Source organism: Rhineura floridana, chromosome 7 (genome assembly GCF_030035675.1).
Source record: "Rhineura floridana isolate rRhiFlo1 chromosome 7, rRhiFlo1.hap2, whole genome shotgun sequence".
In the NCBI taxonomy this organism is placed as follows: Eukaryota; Metazoa; Chordata; class Lepidosauria; order Squamata; family Rhineuridae; genus Rhineura; species Rhineura floridana.
Window position 1 is genome coordinate 5,708,027 of NC_084486.1, and position 21,047 is coordinate 5,729,073.

A 21,047-nucleotide genomic window follows, 5' to 3' on the forward strand; every position below is an offset into this window, starting at 1 on the left:
AGCAGATTTTCACCTGCCCCAGCCTGCAGCCTAGTCTCCCTACTCAGAGATGGTGTTGCAGAGGACTTTGTTGTATTGTTCAGCTCAGGGGGCCCCTCCTCTCCTACCTCCTCCTTCTCTACGGTAGTGGTAATGGCAGATCGTAGGGGGCTGGGAAGGGTCACCTGTAGAAAAAATAACAGGATGACATCCTGATGTATCCCACCAGGAAAACTCACCTGCCTGGCAGGCAGCCCAGGAATGTATCACTGGAAGGGACAGATAGTATGGCATGATACAGACAGCATGTTTCTCTATCCTAGAAGCTATGAGAATAGATCTGATAAGAACCTGAATTATTTACTCTGCCCATGGGGCAGAGTTTGTTAAAACTTGTTAAAGTTTGTTAAAACTTGTGACCTAGACTTGAGTTGTTGTTTAACTTGGCTGCATTTGGGAGGAGTGCAAAGAGTGGGCAAGACCCTACCTGCCTGCCTCCCTCACTGCTGCATTGGAAGCTGGCTAGCTCTACATTTTCATTGGATATTTCAAATGCTTTAGGAATAAGTCATAATTAATGCTGAGTGAGTCGTGGCATCGAGGCCAGATGTACTGCCATGATTTAATTATCTGCAGCCAGAGGAGTACTCTGTGGCTGTTCTGTGTTGCAGCAGAGACCTTGTGGACAACAGACTGCACTGGGACTCAGAATGTGTCTGATGCCTGGAGCCAGGACTTTCCTCCTCTGTCGCTCCTGTTCTATCACACTGCCAGGCTTTTGCTGGATGTTGGCAGCCTGCCACTTGCCCAAGTGTTGTGCCACAACCAGAGGTAAGAATCACAGAAGGCTTGCCCAACAGCTTCAGTCGTTTCTGAGGACAAACCTTTGCAAGATCAGGCACAGGGTCAGAGCTTCAGCTTTCCAAGGGTTGAAAGATACGTGCTGAAGATCTGCCTTAACTTGTCAGACTGAAAACTCCCTTCTGCAGAGGTTTTCAAGTGCTGAGAGTGTTGATTCTGTCAGGATGCAATGTTATGCTAGCTAGTTTTGTGGTCAGGATGTTTATATGATTGTGCTTCCATGTGACCTATTGTTAGCAGTATGGCTGTGCTTAAAGGTGACCATTCATCATGCCACATGCACAATAAAGTGACCCAGTGTAAACAAACACACATGCAGAAATGTAGAAAGGAAAGAAATGAGAGCTTGCTTGCTCACTGAAATGAGCAGATGCACGAATTTGATAAAATATCAGGCAGATTTTACACACATGTACATGCATCTAAACCCAAGAATAATGCAGGGCTTGTTGTTCCTTGTCTTGAAAATTGAATGTGTGAATCAGGAGATACTGGAGGGAATATGTTCTACTGCATGGGCATATTGATGAACCTAACCAATTATTTTTCCTTTTCCAATATTTCAACTTTTGTCTTTGAAGCTGGTGTTGAATTAGGGATTTGTGACACACACCAAATATCTTTCCAATCCCCAACATGTCCAGACTTTTTTCAGCTAAGCATTTATCGAGAAACTAATCCCAGCTGGAGAGAGAATATTTCTTCCTCTCCTCCAGTTATAGAACAATTTCTTTTTTAGCTTATCTGTTCAGTTCTGTCTCAAAGGACTGTTTAAGAACAGGCAGGTTGTTTCTAGACATCTCTTCCTTCTTTGCCAGCTATGCTGGCTTGACAGCCTATTGACTGTCTGGACCTTAGAATATTATTTATTTATTTATTTATTTATTTAATGTGTACCCTACTCTGTCACTAGAAGCTAAAATGATGAAACAGAGATTATCATACTTTGTTTTTTTTGTAATAATTTTTATTATTCAAATTTTCATAAAACAAACACAACAAAATCAAACAACAAAAACAATACAACAAAAATAAAAAGAAAAACTTGACTTCCGATTTGTTACAGATCAGCTATAAGTATATAATATATATCAAACCTGTCCCCTAAAACATACGAAATTCACTTTTTTCCATAGTCTATCTTAATTAATCGTCAAATCCCATTATCATCATTTCATTTTTTTCTTTCAACAAAAAGTCCAAAAGAGGCTTCCATTCCTTAAGAAATGTATCTGCCATTTTTTCTCTGAGAAGGCATGTCAATTTGTCCATCTCAACTAAGTCCATTAATTTCAATAGCCATTCTTCCATTGTTGGTATTGATTCCATTTTCCACTTTTGTGCATATAATAATCTTGCTGCCGTAATCATATATAATATTATTCTTCCATATTTCTTTTCCTTTTGTTTATCCATAAAACCCAATAAAACAAATTCTGGCTTTGACTGAATATTTATCTTTAAAATTTTTTGCATCATCCTACCTATCTGTGCCCAAAATAATTTTGCCTGTTTACACGACCACCACATATGATAAAAAGATCCTTCTTGTTGTTTACATTTCCAACATACATTAGAAACATTACTATACATTTTTGACAACTTTTCTGGAGTCATGTACCAACGATACATCATTTTATAAAAATTTTCTTTAAGATTATAGCATAATGTAAATTTCAAACCTTTTTTCCACATATTTTCCCATTGATCCATTCGTATATTATAACCAAAATGTTTTGCCCACTTGACCATACACTCTTTTACTTGTTCTTCTTCCATGTCCATTTTCAATAAAAATTTATACATTTTTGCAATTATACATTCATCATTTGTACACAAACCTATTTCAAAATCAGATTTATTTATTTCAAACCCATACATTTTCTTATCCATTTTGTATCTTTCTAACAATTGTAAATAGGCAAACCATTGAGAACTATATCCTTCCTTTATTAGTTGTTCTCTCTCTTTCATTATATATTCTCCATGCACATTTTCTAATAGTTCTTGGTAAGTTAACCATTTCTCTTTTCCAGCCATTTCTCTTCTATAAAATGCTTCTTGACTTGAAACACATAGTGGTATTTTCAAAAAAACCCCTTGTTTTGTATTTATTCCATATTTTCAACAGAGGACGTCTTATAAAATGATTATTAAAATCCACATTAACTTTTACTTTATCATACCATAGATATCCATGCCATCCCCACTTCAGGTTGTGACCCTCCAAATCCAATAATCTTTTGTTCCTCAATACAATCCATTCCTTTATCCAGACTAAGCAACAAGCAGCAAAATAGTCTCAAATTTGGTAATCCCAGTCCTCCTCTTTCTTTGGCGTCTTGTAATAATTTAAATTTAACTCTTGGTTTTTTCCCCTGCCAAACAAATTTAGAAATATCTTTTTGCCATTGTTTAAAAGGTAAATCAGAGGATATTACAGGTATTGTTTGAAATAGAAACATCATTCTCGGCAATACATTCATTTTTATTACAGATATTCTACCCATTAATGACAACTGTAATTTATCCCATTTTAACAAATCTTTCTTAATCTCTGTCCATAATTTTTCATAATTATTATGAAACAACTTTGAATTTTTATTTGTCATAATAATACCTAAATATTTCACCTTTTCTTCTATTTTAAAATCTGTCTTCTCCATTAACTCTTTTTGATCCCTTAAAGATAAATTTTTCACCAACATCTTTGTTTTTTGGTTGTTGATTTTAAATCCTGCTAATGGTCCAAATTCTTTCAGTTTATCCATCAATACTTTAATTCCTTCCAAGGGATTTTCTAATACAATTATCAAGTCGTCAGCAAATGCTCTCAGTTTATATTCCTCTTTTTTTATCTTTATTCCCGAAATCCTTTTGTCTTGCCTTATGTCTCTAAGCAGCACTTCTAGAACCAAAATAAATAAAAGAGGGGACAGTGGACATCCCTGTCTTGTACCCTTTTGTATTTCACATGAGTCCGTTAAATCCCCATTGACAATTATCTGTGCCTTCTGTGATGTATAAATCGATCTGATCCATTTTATAAAATTATCTCCAAAATCCATTTGCTCTAGAACCTTAAACATAAATTTCCAATTCAAATTATCAAATGCTTTCTCAGCATCCAAGAAAATCAAAGCTGCTTGTATGTCATTTCGTTGTTCTAGATATTCCAACACATTCAAAACATTCCTGACGTTATCACGTAGTTGGCTTTTAGGTAAAAACCCAGCTTGATCTTCCTGAATAAATTGTTGCAATATTATTTTCATTCTTTCTGCCAAAATCATTGTAAAAATTTTATAGTCATTATTCAATAAAGATATCGGCCGATAATTTTTTGTTTTAGTTAGGTCCTGCTCCTCTTTCGGTATTAATGTTATATTAGCATTTTTCCAACTATCCGGTATCTTCCCCTCTTGCAAAATTAAATTCATTGTACATTGTAAAGGTAACAAGAGTTCCTCCTCCAAACATTTGTAATACGCTGCCGATAATCCATCTGGTCCTGGTGCCTTTCCTAGTTTAATTTTACTTATTGCATCAGATATTTCTCTTAACGTAATAGGACCATTAATAGCTTGTCTCTGAAAATCTGTGATTTTAGGCAAATTCTGTTTAGATATATATTCTATTTTTTCAGAAGGAATTTCCTGACATTTGTACAACATTGAATAATATTGATGAAAAGCTTTTTGGATTTTTACATTGTCTGTCAACATCTCTTCTCCTTCTTGTATCTTTAAAATGAGATTTTTTTGTCATTCTTTTCTTAATTTATATGCTAACCATTTCCCCGGTTTATTTGCAAATTCAAAAGTCCTTTGTTTAGCAAAATTTAATTTCCTTTCAATTTCTCTAACTGTCAACATTAACACTTGTTTCTGTAACATTTTAATTTGATTTATAATGAAAACTTTAGTTGGATTCTTTTTCAATTCTTCCTCTTTCTGTTTTATTTCTTCCAAAATTAATTGCATTTTCTGTTGTTTCTTCTTTTTTAGTTCAGAATTACATTTAATAAAATATCCCCTCATAAATGCTTTACTTGTATCCCAAACAATATTTTCATCTGTTCCTTTGTATAAATTATGTTCAAAAAACTCTTTTAATTTCTTCTTACATTCTTGCACTACTTTATCATTCTGTAATAAAGATTCATTTAGTCTCCATCTAAATCCAAGATTTTTTTTTTTAAAGTCAATATCACAGGGTTATGATCCGAAAAAGTTTTTGGTAATACATCCATCTTGGAAATGTCTTTCACTAAATTTTTAGACATCCAAATCATATCAATCCTCGAAAATGTTTTATGTCTTTCTGAAAAGTAAGTAAATTCCTTTGCATTGTCATTTATATATCTCCAAGCATCCACCAATTCTAAATTTTCCATCAATTCGAAGCAGATCTTCGGCAATTTGCCCTGTGTCTCTTTAATATTTTTCTCAGAAAGTCTATCCATTTTTGGTGAAATTACCCCATTCCAATCACCCATGACACACCAATGATCATATGCAAACTCTGATAATTTTTCCATAAGTCCTGTATAAAACCTTGTTTTATCTTCATTGGGGGCATAAATGCCCACTATCAAAATTTTTGTACCCTGTATGGTGATTTCAACTCCCACAAATCTGCCACTATCATCCAATAATATCAATTTAGGAGACAATTGTGAGTTAATATAAAGAACAACACCATTTTTTGTTTGGATCCTACCGAAATAAATTCTTCACCCAAATTTTTTAATATTTGAATTTTCAAATATTTAGAATCTTTCTTCTTAATATGAGTTTCTTGTAAACAAATTATATCCAATTTTAATTTTTTCAAATAATGAAATACTTTCTCTTCTGCGATGTATTAGCTCCATTTATATTCCAAGTTAGATATTTGTAATCCATTTTTAAGCATGTATTTTAGAAAAGTCTGTACCTGTTGCTCCCTTTAATTCATCATCATCCTTTTCTTCCTCTACCTGTTTCTGTTGACTTTGTTTCCCAGGAATTATATCCATGTCTTTGAGTTTGTCTTCTTCCATGTCTTTTGAAGCTTTTCTCAAGAAATCCCTTGCTTTTTGAACAGTATTCAATCGATACTTCTGTTGTCTAAATGTAAAAATAACTCCCTCTGGAACATCCCATCTAAATTGAATTTTACATTGTTTGAGTTTTTCTGTGAAGAAAGCGTATTCTTTTCTCTTACGTAGAAGTCTAACAGGAATTTCCTTCATCACCAGTATTTCTTTACCATCAATTTTGAAGACATTGTTAAAATGATGTTGCAAAACCATATCTCTGGTCCTCTTTTTTAGAAAGTAAACAAGCACATCTCTTGGGATTTTTTTCATTGTTGCGTATCTGGAATTAATTCTATAAACTTTATCTATTTCAAATTCCATCCGATCTTCATCCCAGTCCAAGGATTTTACCAAGGCATTAACAATTTTCTCTCTGATATCTTCACCTGTTTCCTCAGGAATTGCACGGAATCTCAAGCAATGTTCTTTATCTCTGAGTTCCATGACAGCAATATAGTCCAAATTTTTTTCCAATTCCACATTTAAAATATCTGTTCTATTCTCTAAGGTTTGCACCTTGTCTTTAACATTTTTTACATCCTGTGTTAGTTGCCCAATGTTATCTTTAATCTCATCCACTTCTGTTTTGATATGATCTTTTAAATCTTTAAAATCCTTTTTCATATTGCGAAATTCATCTTTAAATTCTTGTCTGTCCTGTTTCATCTCTTATTTCATCTCTTGTTTAAGATCATTAATCCCCTCCATAATTTTCTGGAACATGTCTATCCCTTCCTGTGTATCAGTTGAACCTCTTTGCTCTAAAACTTTGGCTGCTTTCCTGGTTGTCATTCTTGAAAAAAAAAAACCTTTTCTATTATTAGCCAATGTTCCCAAACTTAGAGGCAAACTGTTTCTTTTTCCCCCCAACAACAAAAGAGTTAATATTCCAAGCCTGTTAATATGATCTAACCAGCACGGTTCTTATCTCCAGCACATTCAGGAATGTAAAACAAATCCAGTTCTCAGCATCCAGCAGTTAGTAACATACACGAACAGCAGATTCGTTAAAAAAAAAAATCCAAAAAAAGGAATAAAAAAATAGTCTCAGATATATTTCCTTCAAATAATCAAATCATCTTATCTAATAAGTTGCCTCTCATCCGTTTTAATCTTTGTAATTCCAAATTTAAGCCAGCTTTTTGTCATAAAAAAATAAAACAAGTTCTTTGAATTGCTCCCTTCTTCCTTAACTTTATATAAAAGAAAAAAGTGTGACTCACCCAGGTTTCTGAATTGCTGATTCATAAACAAGTCTCTTTTACGGTAGTAATTTAAGTCAAATGATAAGATTTAGACAGAAGGAGGCTCACTCGTTAAAAATGTTTTTTTTGAAAGAAAAAAAGTCTCGCTTATTTTCAGCACAGCTTGTTGGAAATCTGGACTCCGTCTTCCGCTGCTAGATATGCCTTCTTATCTCAGGGGATTCCTGATCAAATCCAGCTATCTACAGCTCAACGAAGTTTCGTGGATAATCTCTTCGGTTCCCCTTTATCTTGGAGAACATTTACGCCAGTCAAAGATTCCTCTTGACTGGCTTTTAACTGAAAAAAGCTTCCTCTGAGACAGAGCTCCCTCAGAGACAACCACCAGCCAGCACTCCTTCCGGGAAGTCCCAGATTATCATACTTTGGACACATCATGAGAAGACAGGAATCACTAGAAAAGACAATAATGCTGGGAAAAACAGAAAGGGTAGAAGAAGAGGAAGGCCAAGCAAGAGATGGATTGATTCCATAAAGGAAGCCACAGATCTGAACTTACATGATCTGAACAGGGTGGTTCATGACAGATGCTCTTGCAGGTCACTAATTTATAGGGTTGCCATAAGTTGTAATCAACTTGAAGGAACATAACAACAATACCCTACTCTTCCCCTCAGATGGATCCCAGGGTCAAAACATTACAAACATCTATAAAACATACTAAAAACAAAACATCTTTTGAGAAATCTTTACAAACATCTTTAGAAAAACCTTTTAAAAATTCAACACAGATGCAGACTGAGACAAGGTCACTACTTAAACGTAATGTTAAAAGAGAAAGAATAGGGATAGAAACCCAGCAAGACATTTTTATTGCTTTCAAACCAAACCAAACACCTGGCTTTGTAATGAGGGGAGAGTTAGAAAATGAGTTAAGCATTTAATTGTGATAAGTAGCATTGCCTTCACCTCAGGTTTCTCCATAACAAAAGTGCAAACTCATGGATGTTCAGTGGTCATTAAGCTGCCTTACACTGAGTAAGACAATTGGTATTATCTACACTGCAGACCCTGCACTACAGCTCAGTATTGTCTACACTGACCTACCATAACTCTCCTTGTTTCAGATAGGGGACATTTCCAGCCTTACTTAGAGATTGAACCTGGGGCCATCAGCATGAGTTATGGCCTAAATCTAGCAAATTTAGAGCATAGTGACAGACATCTAAAAGTTTTCATATAAGGCTCAGGTGTAGCACAGTAGACTGCTCACTGGCCAAACGATAATTTTCAACCCATAGAGCCAATCAGGTCTTTGTGGCTATTTCAGCATGGGTATTTCAAATTTCCATGCAGTTACCTCCTCTTGCAATGCTTTATGGCAGTGGTTCCCAATCTGGGGGCCGTGACCAGTAAAGAAATGTTTTTTTTTAAAAGAAGTCTTCACTACCTAGAAGCTGTCTGCTCTCCACTGCCGCTGCAGATGGCCCCTCCCCCTTGCTCCAAACAAGAGGGGAGGGGCTTTTGCTGAAGCACCAGAGCTTCTTTCAGGTGTGCCAAGGGCAGGCGTCTGCCTATAAAACACATGGCAGACGCCAAAGGAGGCTGAGGGTGGAACTACCAGGAGACTACTATCACCAGCTACCAGCTCCTCGCACTGCAGCTGCTGACAATGCCCTTACTCAGAATGAGAGAAGAGGGCTTTTTGTGAAGCAAAAATAAGCAAGGCTGCTTTCCCCCTTCCTTGCTGGCAGTCAGCCGGCCTGCCTGCCTTTCTTGGCTCCTGATTCACTGCCATCTCCTTTTAAAAATTGTTCTTATATGCAAGACCGCCCAAACCTCGCCTTCTGCCCAGATGGAGCCAAGGAGCAGTGAGGAGTCTCAGGACTTGCTTGTCCCACCATCTCTGAGGCTAAGCGTGTGTGTGCCAGCATCCCCCCTTTCTTCCACCTACACTCCACCCCCCATCTCTCTCTCTGCTGTGGCAATTGAGGGCTTCCCCCCTCCCACATACCCAAATACATGCACGCATGCAGATACTTGTAGGAGAGGCAGGTGTGTTTGTGTGTGAGCATGCACTGATCTGTCTCCTGCTCCACTCTCATTCTCCAAGTGCACACTAACCAAGTCATCAGTTCAGATGATCACCCCAAGGACTAAAAGCACTAACATCCCTACTCAGTCTATCCACCCTTTTATCTTCACCCTTTAGCATCCTCACCACTACCACATTGCTGCTTCTTTTATTATTATTATTATTATTATTATTATTATTATTATTATTATTATTATTATTATTATTATTATTATTATTATTATTATTATTATTATTATATTAAAAAGATCAGCAGGTTGGCTGAGGCTGGGGTCCACATACTGCAGATGAAATGTATTTATTTATTTATTATTGCATTTATATCCCACCTTTCCTCCAAGTAGTTCAAGGTGGGGCACATAGTCCCCCCCTTTCCATTTTATCCTTACACCAACCCTGTGAGATAGGTCAAGCTGAGAGACTGTGTCTGGCTCAAGGTGGGCTTCATGGCTGGGTGGGAATTTGAACCTGGATCTTAGTTCAACACTGTAACCCACATGTGTTGGGAGACAGGACTGTACATCTTCAGATTATGTGTTTGGGATGGAGGGGGATACCAATTTGATGAACCTTTGCGTTAAGAAAAGAAAGCAACACCTCCCTGTCTGCAGGGAGCTTTTTATGGAAAGAGCTATTTGGAGATGCCTCTATTATGAATGCCTTAGATAGAATAGTACCATGGAAGTAATTGGGACGTGCATTGCTTTCAAGTTACAGCTATGTGATGAAGATGCTGGACAAACAAGACCTTGATTCTCTCTTTCGTGTGTAAAGCTAGGATCCAGCTTTTGCACTGACAGTATTTCTCTTCCACTAGCTGTATTTTTGGAATATATTTATATTTGGAGTATTTTTATAATGCAAATCATCCTCAACTGCAGATGAGTAGGGCAAATTACTCTTTATGTGTGCATAAACAATATTTTTTCACAATATAAATTAAGGCAGCTAACAATAGAACTGATATATCTGAGGAATCACAAATATGATTGAATCCAATCTTAAAACTTTTGTGGTACTTGTCAGTTATAAACCTTTATTTAGAAAGCAATTGATCTATGCCAGCAAGTTCTTTTTAGTTGGCCCTTCATGTCCTTTCTTCTTCTCGTCTCTCAGCTTTCGTCTCTTTCCGTTCCTCTTCTCATGACTGTTAACCAGCTGACTTCATCACCATTTTGCCCTTTCCCTCACATTTTATGCCTCTCCCTTCTACTTGCCACATATCTCATAGTCATAATCATGCACCTTCTCCCAGGTTGTGTCCTAGATTAGGTCTCCACTTTTGGACATCACATTTGCTTATAGACTGTAATTGTGAGGGCCCTCAGTCTGGGAAAAGGTTCGTGCAACTTGTGATGCTGGTGCCCCAAACATTATTAAATATGTTTCATGCCCAAAATGGATTTGCCTGTCAACTTCTTCTTCCATTTGATGTGGCCTGGCTCAGCCCACCCTCCTTGCCCTCAGAGTTCCTCCCACACTGAGATTGTGGGTCACCAAAGATAATACTTGGATTCTCCCATTGGCAGGGATCTTTGGTCAACGCTTGGAAGACACAGTCCAGTATGAAAAGAAGTACGGGAAGCACCTGGCTCCACTTCTGGTGGAGCAATGTGTGGATTTTATCCGGGAGCATGGCCTCACTGAGGAAGGGCTCTTCCGCATGCCTGGGCAAGCCAATTTGGTGAAAGACCTACAGGACTCCTTTGACTGTGGGGAAAAGCCTCTGTTTGACAGGTGAACTGGCATTTTTTAAGTGAACACTAGAGAGAGCTGCAAGCCCTCCAGTAGGGACAGGGGAGACATTTGATTCAGTTTGCATTTAAAGCCAGATTTATAAAATCCACACTTTCCAAAACATGAGAATTGAAACAAAGCCAGCCTTCAAAATCCACACTGTGATGCAGTTCCTCAACTAAGTAGTGTTTGCAAAAATGCATATATTAGAGGAAAGCGTACAAAAATGAGTGAAAATAACATACAAAAATACATGGCATACAGTAGGAGAAATTACTTGCAAAAATGTGTGCCTTAGTCAAGACTGCCTACAAAAATCTGCTATAATCTGTTCATTAGGATAAATTCTCACTAAAATGCTGGAGAATTTTCATGAGGATTTTTGTTTTTAAAAAATCGCAGATTGCTGCAGAAATGGGGAGAACAACATTTAAGATTGGGGTGGGGGGAAGAAACTGAGAGAACCAAAACTGGCAGATCCTTCCATCCTTACTCTTGATTGAGAGATTTCCTCCCATCATATTGTCCTCCTACTTGGAAGTAGGATTGCCACTTTATTTTAGAAAATGTGTGAGTTCCCCTTCAACCTAATCTCCCAGGGTAGTGTACAATTAAAAGAAGAGTGTGATACTATAAAAACTCAACTATAAAGCAATACAGAAATAGCTGATACCCTATGTAATAGCTATGTATCTCTCCCCAATGCATTGAGAGAGCAGGCAGCTATGGCACCTCATGGCCGTTCATTCTAGGGTCTGATTGTCTATGTCCATCTCTCTACTGAGGCAAACAGGTCTCCAGATGTGATCCAAAGTAGGTGTGGGGGAGAGGCAGATAACTAGGCTGCCTTTTCTTCCATTGCACTAGGAGGTGTGAAGGTGTGAGGTAAGTGGTAATGCTAGCTAGGTCTCGTATATCACAGACAGATTGCACATAGCAATAGCAGCAGCTACTCATAAAGCTGTTGCGTGACATGGGGGAGGCAGCAGGGCCACAGTAGGCTGAGAGAACAAACTGGGCCTTATATGCTATAGTCATAGCATGGGTTGCAAATGCGTATCTCATACTTGATAATCTCTCACACACACACAGCAGAAGCTAGCCTTGAGTGTCTCACAAAGCACAATATATTTCTGGAAGAGCAATGCCTTCATAGGGTTTATTAGAGACGCTATTCTACTTATCCAACCTTGCTTTGCTTTCTACACACCATGAGTATTTTCCAATCATGAGACAATTTTTTGCTACTTTTTCTTTAGCTTAGCATTCCTGCTTAGTTACAGATGTTGTGAGCATCAGAAGGGGTGATGCTCAGATCTGTAACTAATACAAAGGTGAACACTTCACCTTAATGTGAATGGGGTGGCAAATGCATTTTCTCTCAGCACAGCTGCTGCTTCTCTAGATCTTGTGAGGTGTCTACACAACTTTCATTCAGTCTGTGTACATGACAGAAGTGTTCTGCATTTTTATGGTATGTAAACACAGTGTGGTGGGGAAGACTGTTTTAAATTTAAAAACAGCAATCACAGCAGCACTATCCTGGATGTGTGTGCAAATCACAATGTGTGCCCTCATTGCCTTTATCCCCCCCCCCACTTCTGCTGCTTCTCCTCATTGTCTTCATGGCAATGGCTTCAGTGTCCCTTGCTCCCTCCTCCCCAGGTTACTTTTTGTTGTTTCTTTTGCTGCCTCTTTAGTGGTGGTAGCGGCAGTGGCCTCGCTCCACCACCTCTCCTCACTTACATTTTTTCTTTTGCCACCACTTTAGCACTGGAAGTGAAGCCCTTTGCCTTCACTTCCCCCCACCACTTCACTCTAGGAAGGCAGGACGTGGAAAGCCTCATCAGATGGGCAGGAAGTAGCAGGTGAAGCTGCAGCTGTGACCACTGGCACCAGGCACCCCCCCCCAAAGTGCACATGGTAGGGTGGTAGCCCTGCTGCCGGGTCACTGCTGGATATACCTGCTAAGGTAACATGAAATTCCCTGTGCCAAACTCAAAATTTCATGCCCATCTTTCATTATTTCTACTTATCTGCCAAGATGATGAATACAAAAGGAATTCCCACATGCCCTTTCTAAATAACTGCTCCCCAAGATTTGTTATAGATTACTTACATTTTATTACATATCTAAGGAAAGTAACACTGACCAATGGGATGTGTTGTTTTCAAGTAATTGGTCCAGCACTGAAATAAGTGAGCTATGAACCTACCCGTTCACTTCGTTCAATATCCAAGGCCCTCCTCCGGGTACCAACTCATCAGGATGCCCGGAGGATTGTTATTAGATCTAGGGCCTTTTCTGTGGTGGCCCCCGAACTGTGGAACAGCCTACCTGTGGAGATACGCCTGGCGCCTTCGGTACTTTCTTTTAGGCGCCAGGTTAAGACCTGGCTATACTCCCAGGCATTTTAGTGTTCAATGTGTTTCATTTAATTTTTTTTTTCGTTTAACTTGTTGCTGATTTTATTGTAATTTTATTGTAATATTGTAATTTAATCTTGTTTTGTTCACCGCCCAGAGAGCTATTCGCTATGGGTGGTTTAAAAATGAAATAAATAAATAAATAAATAAATAAATAAGTTGAGGATCACTTCCTAAACACTCATCAAATAACCCAACTGGAGTTTCTGACAAAAGTTCCAATTAGAGTGCCAAGCTGATAAACATCTTTGGTCTGTTGTAACGAAAAGAAAAATGAAAGATGCCAAGAGTCAACATTGCCTGGCTTTGCCTGTTTGTGAGTGAAATAAAAATATACCTGAATTTGAGATTGAATTGAATTCTGTAAGCTTATAGTCATCATATTTAAACTCTAGAAATTTTCCAGTACAGTACTGAAACACAAATATCATAGCCACTTTGAAAATTTCAATTAAAGGCCAATTCAAAGCATTGTTAAATGAGCAATTAGCTTTACCACAAACTGAATGTAGCATCTTAAACTGAATTCAAACAGTTAAAATTTTGATCTTTCACCATTTTAAATTCAGAATTGAAATGCTCAGGGGCAAATGTCATAATATTTTCCCAGTTAATAATCATGAATCATGCCTGCTCAGGAGTCACAATTGCTACAGGGTGAGGAAGTTTCAAGTCTGGGTAGCTGCAACAACTGTTCTTTGATTTTTGCAGCATATTTTGCCTCATGATTTCTGACAGGGACAGAAATGCCATGGAATGTTGTGAATATCGTTCCTTTTAGAGACTCCAGGAATAAATTCTGTTTGATTTGTCTTTGTAAATTGCTAAGAGTCTCTTTTGGTATTAAGTGGTATATAAATATATTAAATAAATATATAAATAAACAGGATGTGCATTTGGTGAATGCTGCCAAAAGTTTTTGATTGCTGTTACTTATTGTAGTCCTATTCTGCCCTTCCTCCTGTAGGAAGGAATTGGATGCACCTTTGAATAAAGATGCTGTCCTTTGCTTTTAACAGGATGTACAACCCATTCATATAGCCCTAACTAGGGATGGAAAAATCTGTCAATTTTGGTTCTCTTGGTTTCTCATTTTTCCAATCTTAAATTCAGTTCTTTTATAATAATGAGTTCCTGCATTGCTGTTTTAGCTTCACTTATTCTCCTCTCCCCAATACATGGCAAGTACAGTTTCATTGCCCTCCTATACAGCAATTAATTTCAAAGCTCTCAGAACCAAAGGATAATGAAGGAATATAGGAACATTCCAGAACTCAGAAATACCTTATTGTTCAAAAAAAGTTTAACTGGAACAGAAAGCTGTTTGTTTCAGTTCTTTCTAAAAGGTGATAATGAAGGAGATAGACACACTTCACTAGGGAGGGCATTCCGTAAATGGGGATCCCTGTCACAGGTCACTGCCAACCAGGCAACCCCCAATGGTGGCACCACTAACAGGACCTCCCCTGCCAATTGTAGAGTCCAAAATGGTTGATACTGGGGAAGGAGTTCTATTAGGTATTTGGGTCCCAAGTTGTTTAGGGCTTTGTGTTTGGTATTTTAAAAAATATGTGTAAAATAGGAATAGTTTCGTGGTCCTATTTCTTAGCAAAGATATAAATACAAGCAGCGGGATAAGAATCAACCAGTCCACCCTTTCCCTCAGACACAAATAATAACAGACACAATCTTTTAAAGTAAAAGATAAAGAATGTTTACTCACGACCTTTCATATTTTCAGGAAACATAGGCTCTAGCTTAGAAAGAAAAATAGAAGTCTCAGTCCATGGTACTGGCCATCCTGAGAGGAGCATGTGCATGCTTCATTCTCCTCAGGCTTAATGGAGAATATGCAAAAACTACCAGACAGAGGAGGAGGAAGAGAAGTCAGGTAACCCCACCCTTTAGGAAGTTACATCACTGGTAAACAAGTTTGCTTATTCTTACACTCCTCCTCAAACTGGCATGCAAGAACCAAACAGCCCCATCTTGACACGAAGTCTCTGGAAACAGTCTCTTGGCAATGGCTTTGTCAAGATGTCAGCTGTCATTCCTGTAGTTGGACAGGAGTTCATCTTGATGAATCCTTTCTCTGGCAACTCACACACAATATGATACTTTATCCCTATACGCTTAGTGTGTGGTGTGATTCTCTCAGTCTTGAGAAAGTCTAATACAACTTTAGTTGTCTGCCATCATCTGGATTGGTCTTTGTACTATTATTCCAAAGTCCTTTAGTAATCTGTTAAACCAAATAGATTCTTTGCATGCTTCTGCAGCAGCTATATACTCAGATTCTGTGGAAGAAAATGCTATTATGTCTTGCTTGTGACTAGCCCAGGAGATAGGTCCATCTCCACACCTAAACAGGAAGACGCTAGTTGACTTGGAGCCTGAACTGTCTCCAGCCCAGTCAGTGTCAATGTAACATAGAAGCTTTGGATCACTATTAGCTGGCAATCTCAGCTTAAAGTCCATAGTCCCTTTCAAGTATCTAGCCACCCTTTTGGCAGCAATCCAGTCCTTAGTTTTCCTACATAGGAAACTATGTCAGGTCTGGTGTTTGTGGTCAAGTACAAAAGTTTTCCTATTGCTGTTCTATACTTGTTATTTGGTAAAGGTTCATCTACACCATTGTCTTTAAGGATAGGCATCTTTGAGTTCTAGTGTCTCTAAAAGTTCAACAATCTTTTGCTTTTGGTTGAGTAGGTAGGAGCCATCTGCTTCCTTTTCAACCTGGATGCCTAGGTAGTATGTTGCAGTGCCTCACTCTTTGATTTCAACTTCTTTGTTTAAATGATGTACACTTTCTGTGCAGTCTTGATCTCGTTGAGTTGCCATAATCAAGTCATCAACATAAATCAGTAAATGTCCATCTTTGCTTCTGGTGTACAGACATTGGTCTACCTCACCTTGCTTGAAGCCTTGCTCCTTGAGCATTTTATCCAGTTTCTCATTCCAGGCCCTTGCAGCTTGTTTGAGTCCATACAGGCCCTTTTTAAGTTTGCATACAAGATGTGCTTGCTTCTGGTTCACGAAGCCTGGAGGTTGTTGCATGTACAACTCTTCTGTTATTTCTCCATGCAGAAAGGCAGTCTTCACATTGAGGTGTCTGACGTGCATCTGTTTGGAGGCTGCCACACTTATTGTGTGCATTCTTATTGTGCTGTGTTGGACAACAGGAGCAAAAACAGCATCATCTCTCCATATTTCTGCAGGAAACCTTTGGCAACTAGTCTTGCCTTGTAGCGTTCAATTTCTCCTCCTGCATCTTGCTTCACCTTGAACACCCATCTGCATCCTATGGCTTTCTTGCCTGGTGAAAGCTCTGTCAGGGTCCACGTCTTATTCTTCTGTAGTGCATCCATCTCCTCCTGAGCAGTTTTTCTCTACTGGCCTCAGATGGTGGCATCTACTTGATCTCCTCGCCGATGGTTCACTGGGTAGCGCTGACTTTGTGAGGTAGGACAGGTGTGGAGGTAGTGCCCCTTGTTGGTTCATGATGAGCATCTAGGAGCTTGTTCTGCGATCTGGTCTGGCTCTGCAGCATCTTCCAGTCCAGTCATCTCATCATTCTCATCTGTGTCTGTACCAGAGCTTGGAAAAGTTACTTTTTTGAACCACAACTCCCATCAGCCCCAGCCAGCATGGCCACTGGATTGGGCTGATGGGAGTTGTAGTTTTAAAAAGTAACTTTTCCAAGCTCTGGTCTGTACCTCTCTCAGCCTCATCATCATTTTCTGCAGTCTCTGCCTCTTCCTCTTGCTTAAGGCTTGGTTCAGGTTGTGCAGATATCTGTGGTGTCACTGGTATTTCATATGTGGGTACTGGCATATCTATAAGAGATTGGACGTGGTGTCCTTGCTCTTCTGAGAAATCTAGCACAGTCCCTCTTTTGTCAGCTCTGCTTTGCTCATCAAAATAAACAACATGTCTTGTGCTGACTTCCCCTGTCTTTAGGTTCATAACTCTATGCTACCAGGAGCATAGCCTATAAAATAGTCTGTTCTGTTCTAGCATCTAGCTTCTGCATCTTTTGTTTTGCTATGTAGGCAAAAGCAATGCTTCCAAACACTCTGATATGTGCCAGGTTTGGAATTCTGCCATTCCACAATTGGCATGGCATGTGTGTGGTGCCCTTGGTTAGCAATCTGTTCTGGATATACATTGCAGGCCATGATCGCATCACCCCACAGTCTTTTGGGTAGATTAGCGTCAGCCAGCATGCATTTAGTCATTTCCTGTCAGGATGTATGGTTGGGGTTCTGATGTTTCTGAGAATGAGCTCGGAGAGGGGGGCAGCTGGGCTGAGGCATCTGAAGGGGAGGGGGAGGCTTCCCAGATAGAGGGGGAAAATCTTGAACAGACAACAGACTCGTTTCCCACGCACTCCCCCCCTAGGAATGTGCTGCAGTTACAGACAGAGAGGGAGGAGGAGGACCAAGGCTGTTTGGCTGCAGAGAAGGGTAGAGAGAAATCGCCTGAAGTGTTGGGCCAACCCCCCCCACTTCCTACCATCCTTTCTGAATCAGAAGGGGAGGAGGCAGCCGCCCCTCCATCGCCCTGCACCCGAAGACAGTTAAAAAGGCGCCAAAGAAAAGAGGAGGGAAGGGGCGTAGATGTGGGCAGTTTGAGGTGGAGTGAGAGAATCCGGGCGCGAAAGCCCCCTTGATAAGGGACGGGGAATGTTTGAAACTCTGTTCTATCAACTCTCTTCCATGTCACGGGTTTTGGTTCATGTTAAGAGTTCATGAGGCGGAGAAGCCTATGTCTGGAAATTACCCTAATAAAAACTGATTTGCTTTCAACAAGTGATTCTGTTCTTGGGTCCCTACCCGGGCATGACAGTTTGATAGAACCAACTACTCAACCCTCCTTGCTCCCGCCACTTGAACGTGACAAGATGGAAAAGGGAGCTGCTGGGGGGATAAACCCCACTTCTGAGATGGAAGAAGTGAAGCTACTGAGGTCGAGCGTGGCAGACCTACAGTCGGACGTTCAAAGCCTGTTAGCAACTGTGAGAACCTTGAAAGTGGACAATCAGAACCTGAAATCCACAATAGATCGAATGTGGGCACCCCTGCAGCCGCTGTGGCCAAGATCCCAATTGGACTACTACCCAAGTATGCGGGACAGAGCGACCAGCTCTCAACTTTCGTGGCCCAATATGAGATGTACCTGGACATTAAGGATGCAGAATTCTCCAATGATGCTGCCAAAGTGGCCTTTGTGATCAGTCTATTGGAAGGAGAAGCTGCCAAGTGGGTCACCCCCTATCTAATCAGAAAGGATGCCATCCTGGGCAGGTGTGGAGGATTTATACAAGCCCTGACCGAAATGTTTCAGGATCCCCAAAGAGCCGAGACAGTGGCTAGGCAATTGAGTGCCTTGAAGCAGGGAAAAGGAGCTGTGCTGGAATACACCAATGCCTTTAAGATCTTATCCCAAGAAACTGGATACAATGACTCAGCATTGATGTTTATTTACCAAAGTGGACTGAATGCTGAGATATTGGATGAGCTGGCCAGAGTTGCACCTCCAACTGATTTGTCTGGACTAATCCAGCTGTGTTTACAAATTGATCACCGACTGGAAGGAAGACGCTTAGAGAGAAAACAAGAGGTGCAAAAATATTCAGCCTCAGTATCCCGCAGTAAAATCCCTTCGACCCCCGGGATGTCAGGCAACGTGGGGGACGGCTCGGGAGGGGCGCGGACGAAGCTGTCGGAGGAGGAAAGAGACAGACGTTGCAGAGAACATCTCTGCTTTATTTGTTCCAAGCCAGGCCATCTAGCTAGAGACTGTGAACTGAAAGCAGACAGAACAGGGTCGTCGGGAAACGGAAGCACCCAGTCCTAGTGCAGGCCGGAGGACTGGGGGCAGCGCTGTGCAAAGGGCCTCCATTAAACCATCCCCCCCTAAAAGGGGTTCTGGTATTACCCATTAGAATTACAACTTCCACAGGAGTGCAATTCAACTCAACAGCATTGATCGACAGTGGAGCCTCTACAAACTTCATCGATACCGCCCTAGTCAAACGCCACCACATCCTGCATCAGAAACTAGAAGCCCCCTTATCAGTGGAGACGATAGATGGCAGACCACTAAAGTCCGGGGGGGTCACTAGAGCCACTGAGGATTTGAAGCTAGAAATCCCGGGGCACGAAGAGTTCATTTCCTTGTGTGTATCGGACCTGTCTAACTTTGAGGTGATTCTGGGAATGCCATGGTTGATAAAGCATGACCCAAAAATAGCCTGGAGAGAAGCAGTCGTGTGGTTTACGTCCCAGTATTGCCACGAGAATTGTCAGCCGGAGAAAGCAATGAAAGCCCTAGCAGGAGCTGCGCAGGAGGTCAAGGAGGTGACCCTCCCCTCGAAATACCTGGACTTTGAGGATGTGTTCAGTGAAACTGAAGCTGAGGCTTTACCCCCCCCCCACTGGCCATATGACTGCGCTATCGATTTGGTGCCAGGAGCAAGCATTCCAGCAGGCAAAATCTACTCCCTCACAGAACAAGAGAGAGTAGCTCTGAAAGAATTTTTGGAAAAGAACTTGAAGCGGGGATTTATTCGTCCCTCGCAGTCACCCGTAGGAGCCCCCCTACTCTTCGTGAAAAAGAAGGGGGGTGAATTACGGCCTTGCAATGATTATCGAGCCCTCAACCAAATTACCATCCCGAACAGTTACCCCCTGCCCCTAATTCCAGAGTTATTGGATCGACTTCGTTCGGCCTCGATTTTCACGAAGTTGGATCTGAGGGGGGCATATAATTTGGTCCGAATGAAGGAGGGACATGAATGGAAGATAAGTTTTAACACTTCTTATGGTCAATTTGAGTACCTGGTCATGCCATTCGGGTTAAGTGGTAGACCAGGAGTGTTCCAGAAGTTCATGAACGAAGTGTTTAGGGACCTCTTGGACCAGTACGTGGTGTGTTATCTGGATGACATCCTGATATTTTCAAGGAGCCAGTCAGAGCATGACCAACACGTGAGAACTGTGCTGAGAAGGCCGAGAGAGAATCACCTATATGCCAAGCTGGAAAAGTGTGGCTTTGACCTGTCTTCCCTGGACTTCCTGGGACACCGAATTTCAGCAGGGGGAGTGGAGAAGGATCCCGGAAAGGTGAGCTGTGTGTTGGATTGGGGACAACTGACCACCAAGAAAGATGTGCAACGTTTCTTGGGCTTCGCCAATTACTACAGAAAATTCATCCTGGGCTTCTCCAAACTAACCACCCCCCTCACAGACTGTTTAAGGGGAAAAGGGAAGTTTCAATGGACAGATCAGGCAACAAGAGCGTTTGAAGACCTGAAAGAGAAATTCGCCTCCGAACCTATCCTACGCTTTGCTGACCCGACCCGGCCTTTCATCGTGGAAGCTGACGCCTCGGACTGGGCGATCGGGGGGGTTCTGTTGCAGCCGGAAGTGGGTGGGAAGGAACTACACCCATGTGCATACTACTCTCGAAAGCTCAAAGATGCTGAAAAACATTATACTGTGTGGGAAAAGGAACTTTTAGCCATCAAAGATGCATTCGAAAACTGGAGGCGATATTTGAAGGGGGCTCAACATCAGATAGAAGTACGATCCGATCACAAGAACCTCGAGAGCCTGCAGACCGCTCGGAAATTGAACCAGAGACAGATACGCTGGTC

The 21,047-nt window shown here is 40.5% G+C and overlaps 1 protein-coding gene across 4 annotated transcripts in view; it reads left to right on the plus strand.

The window, feature by feature from the left end:
* The first annotated feature begins 513 nt into the window (after positions 1-513).
* The window catches only part of ARHGAP22 (Rho GTPase activating protein 22), a 63,434-nt gene continuing 42,900 nt past the window's right edge, over positions 514-21,047 (plus strand). For 3 of the 4 annotated variants that reach the window (XR_009763733.1, XR_009763732.1, XM_061634291.1), the window contains exons 1-2: positions 514-810; positions 10,753-10,960. Coding sequence is in view for 2 of the 4 variants with exons in the window: in XM_061634291.1 (XP_061490275.1) it covers positions 690-810; positions 10,753-10,960 (329 nt within the window). In the remaining 2 variants the exon portion in view is untranslated. The remainder of the gene's footprint in view (positions 811-10,752; positions 10,961-21,047) is intronic. The other variant, XM_061634292.1, reaches the window with a different exon arrangement.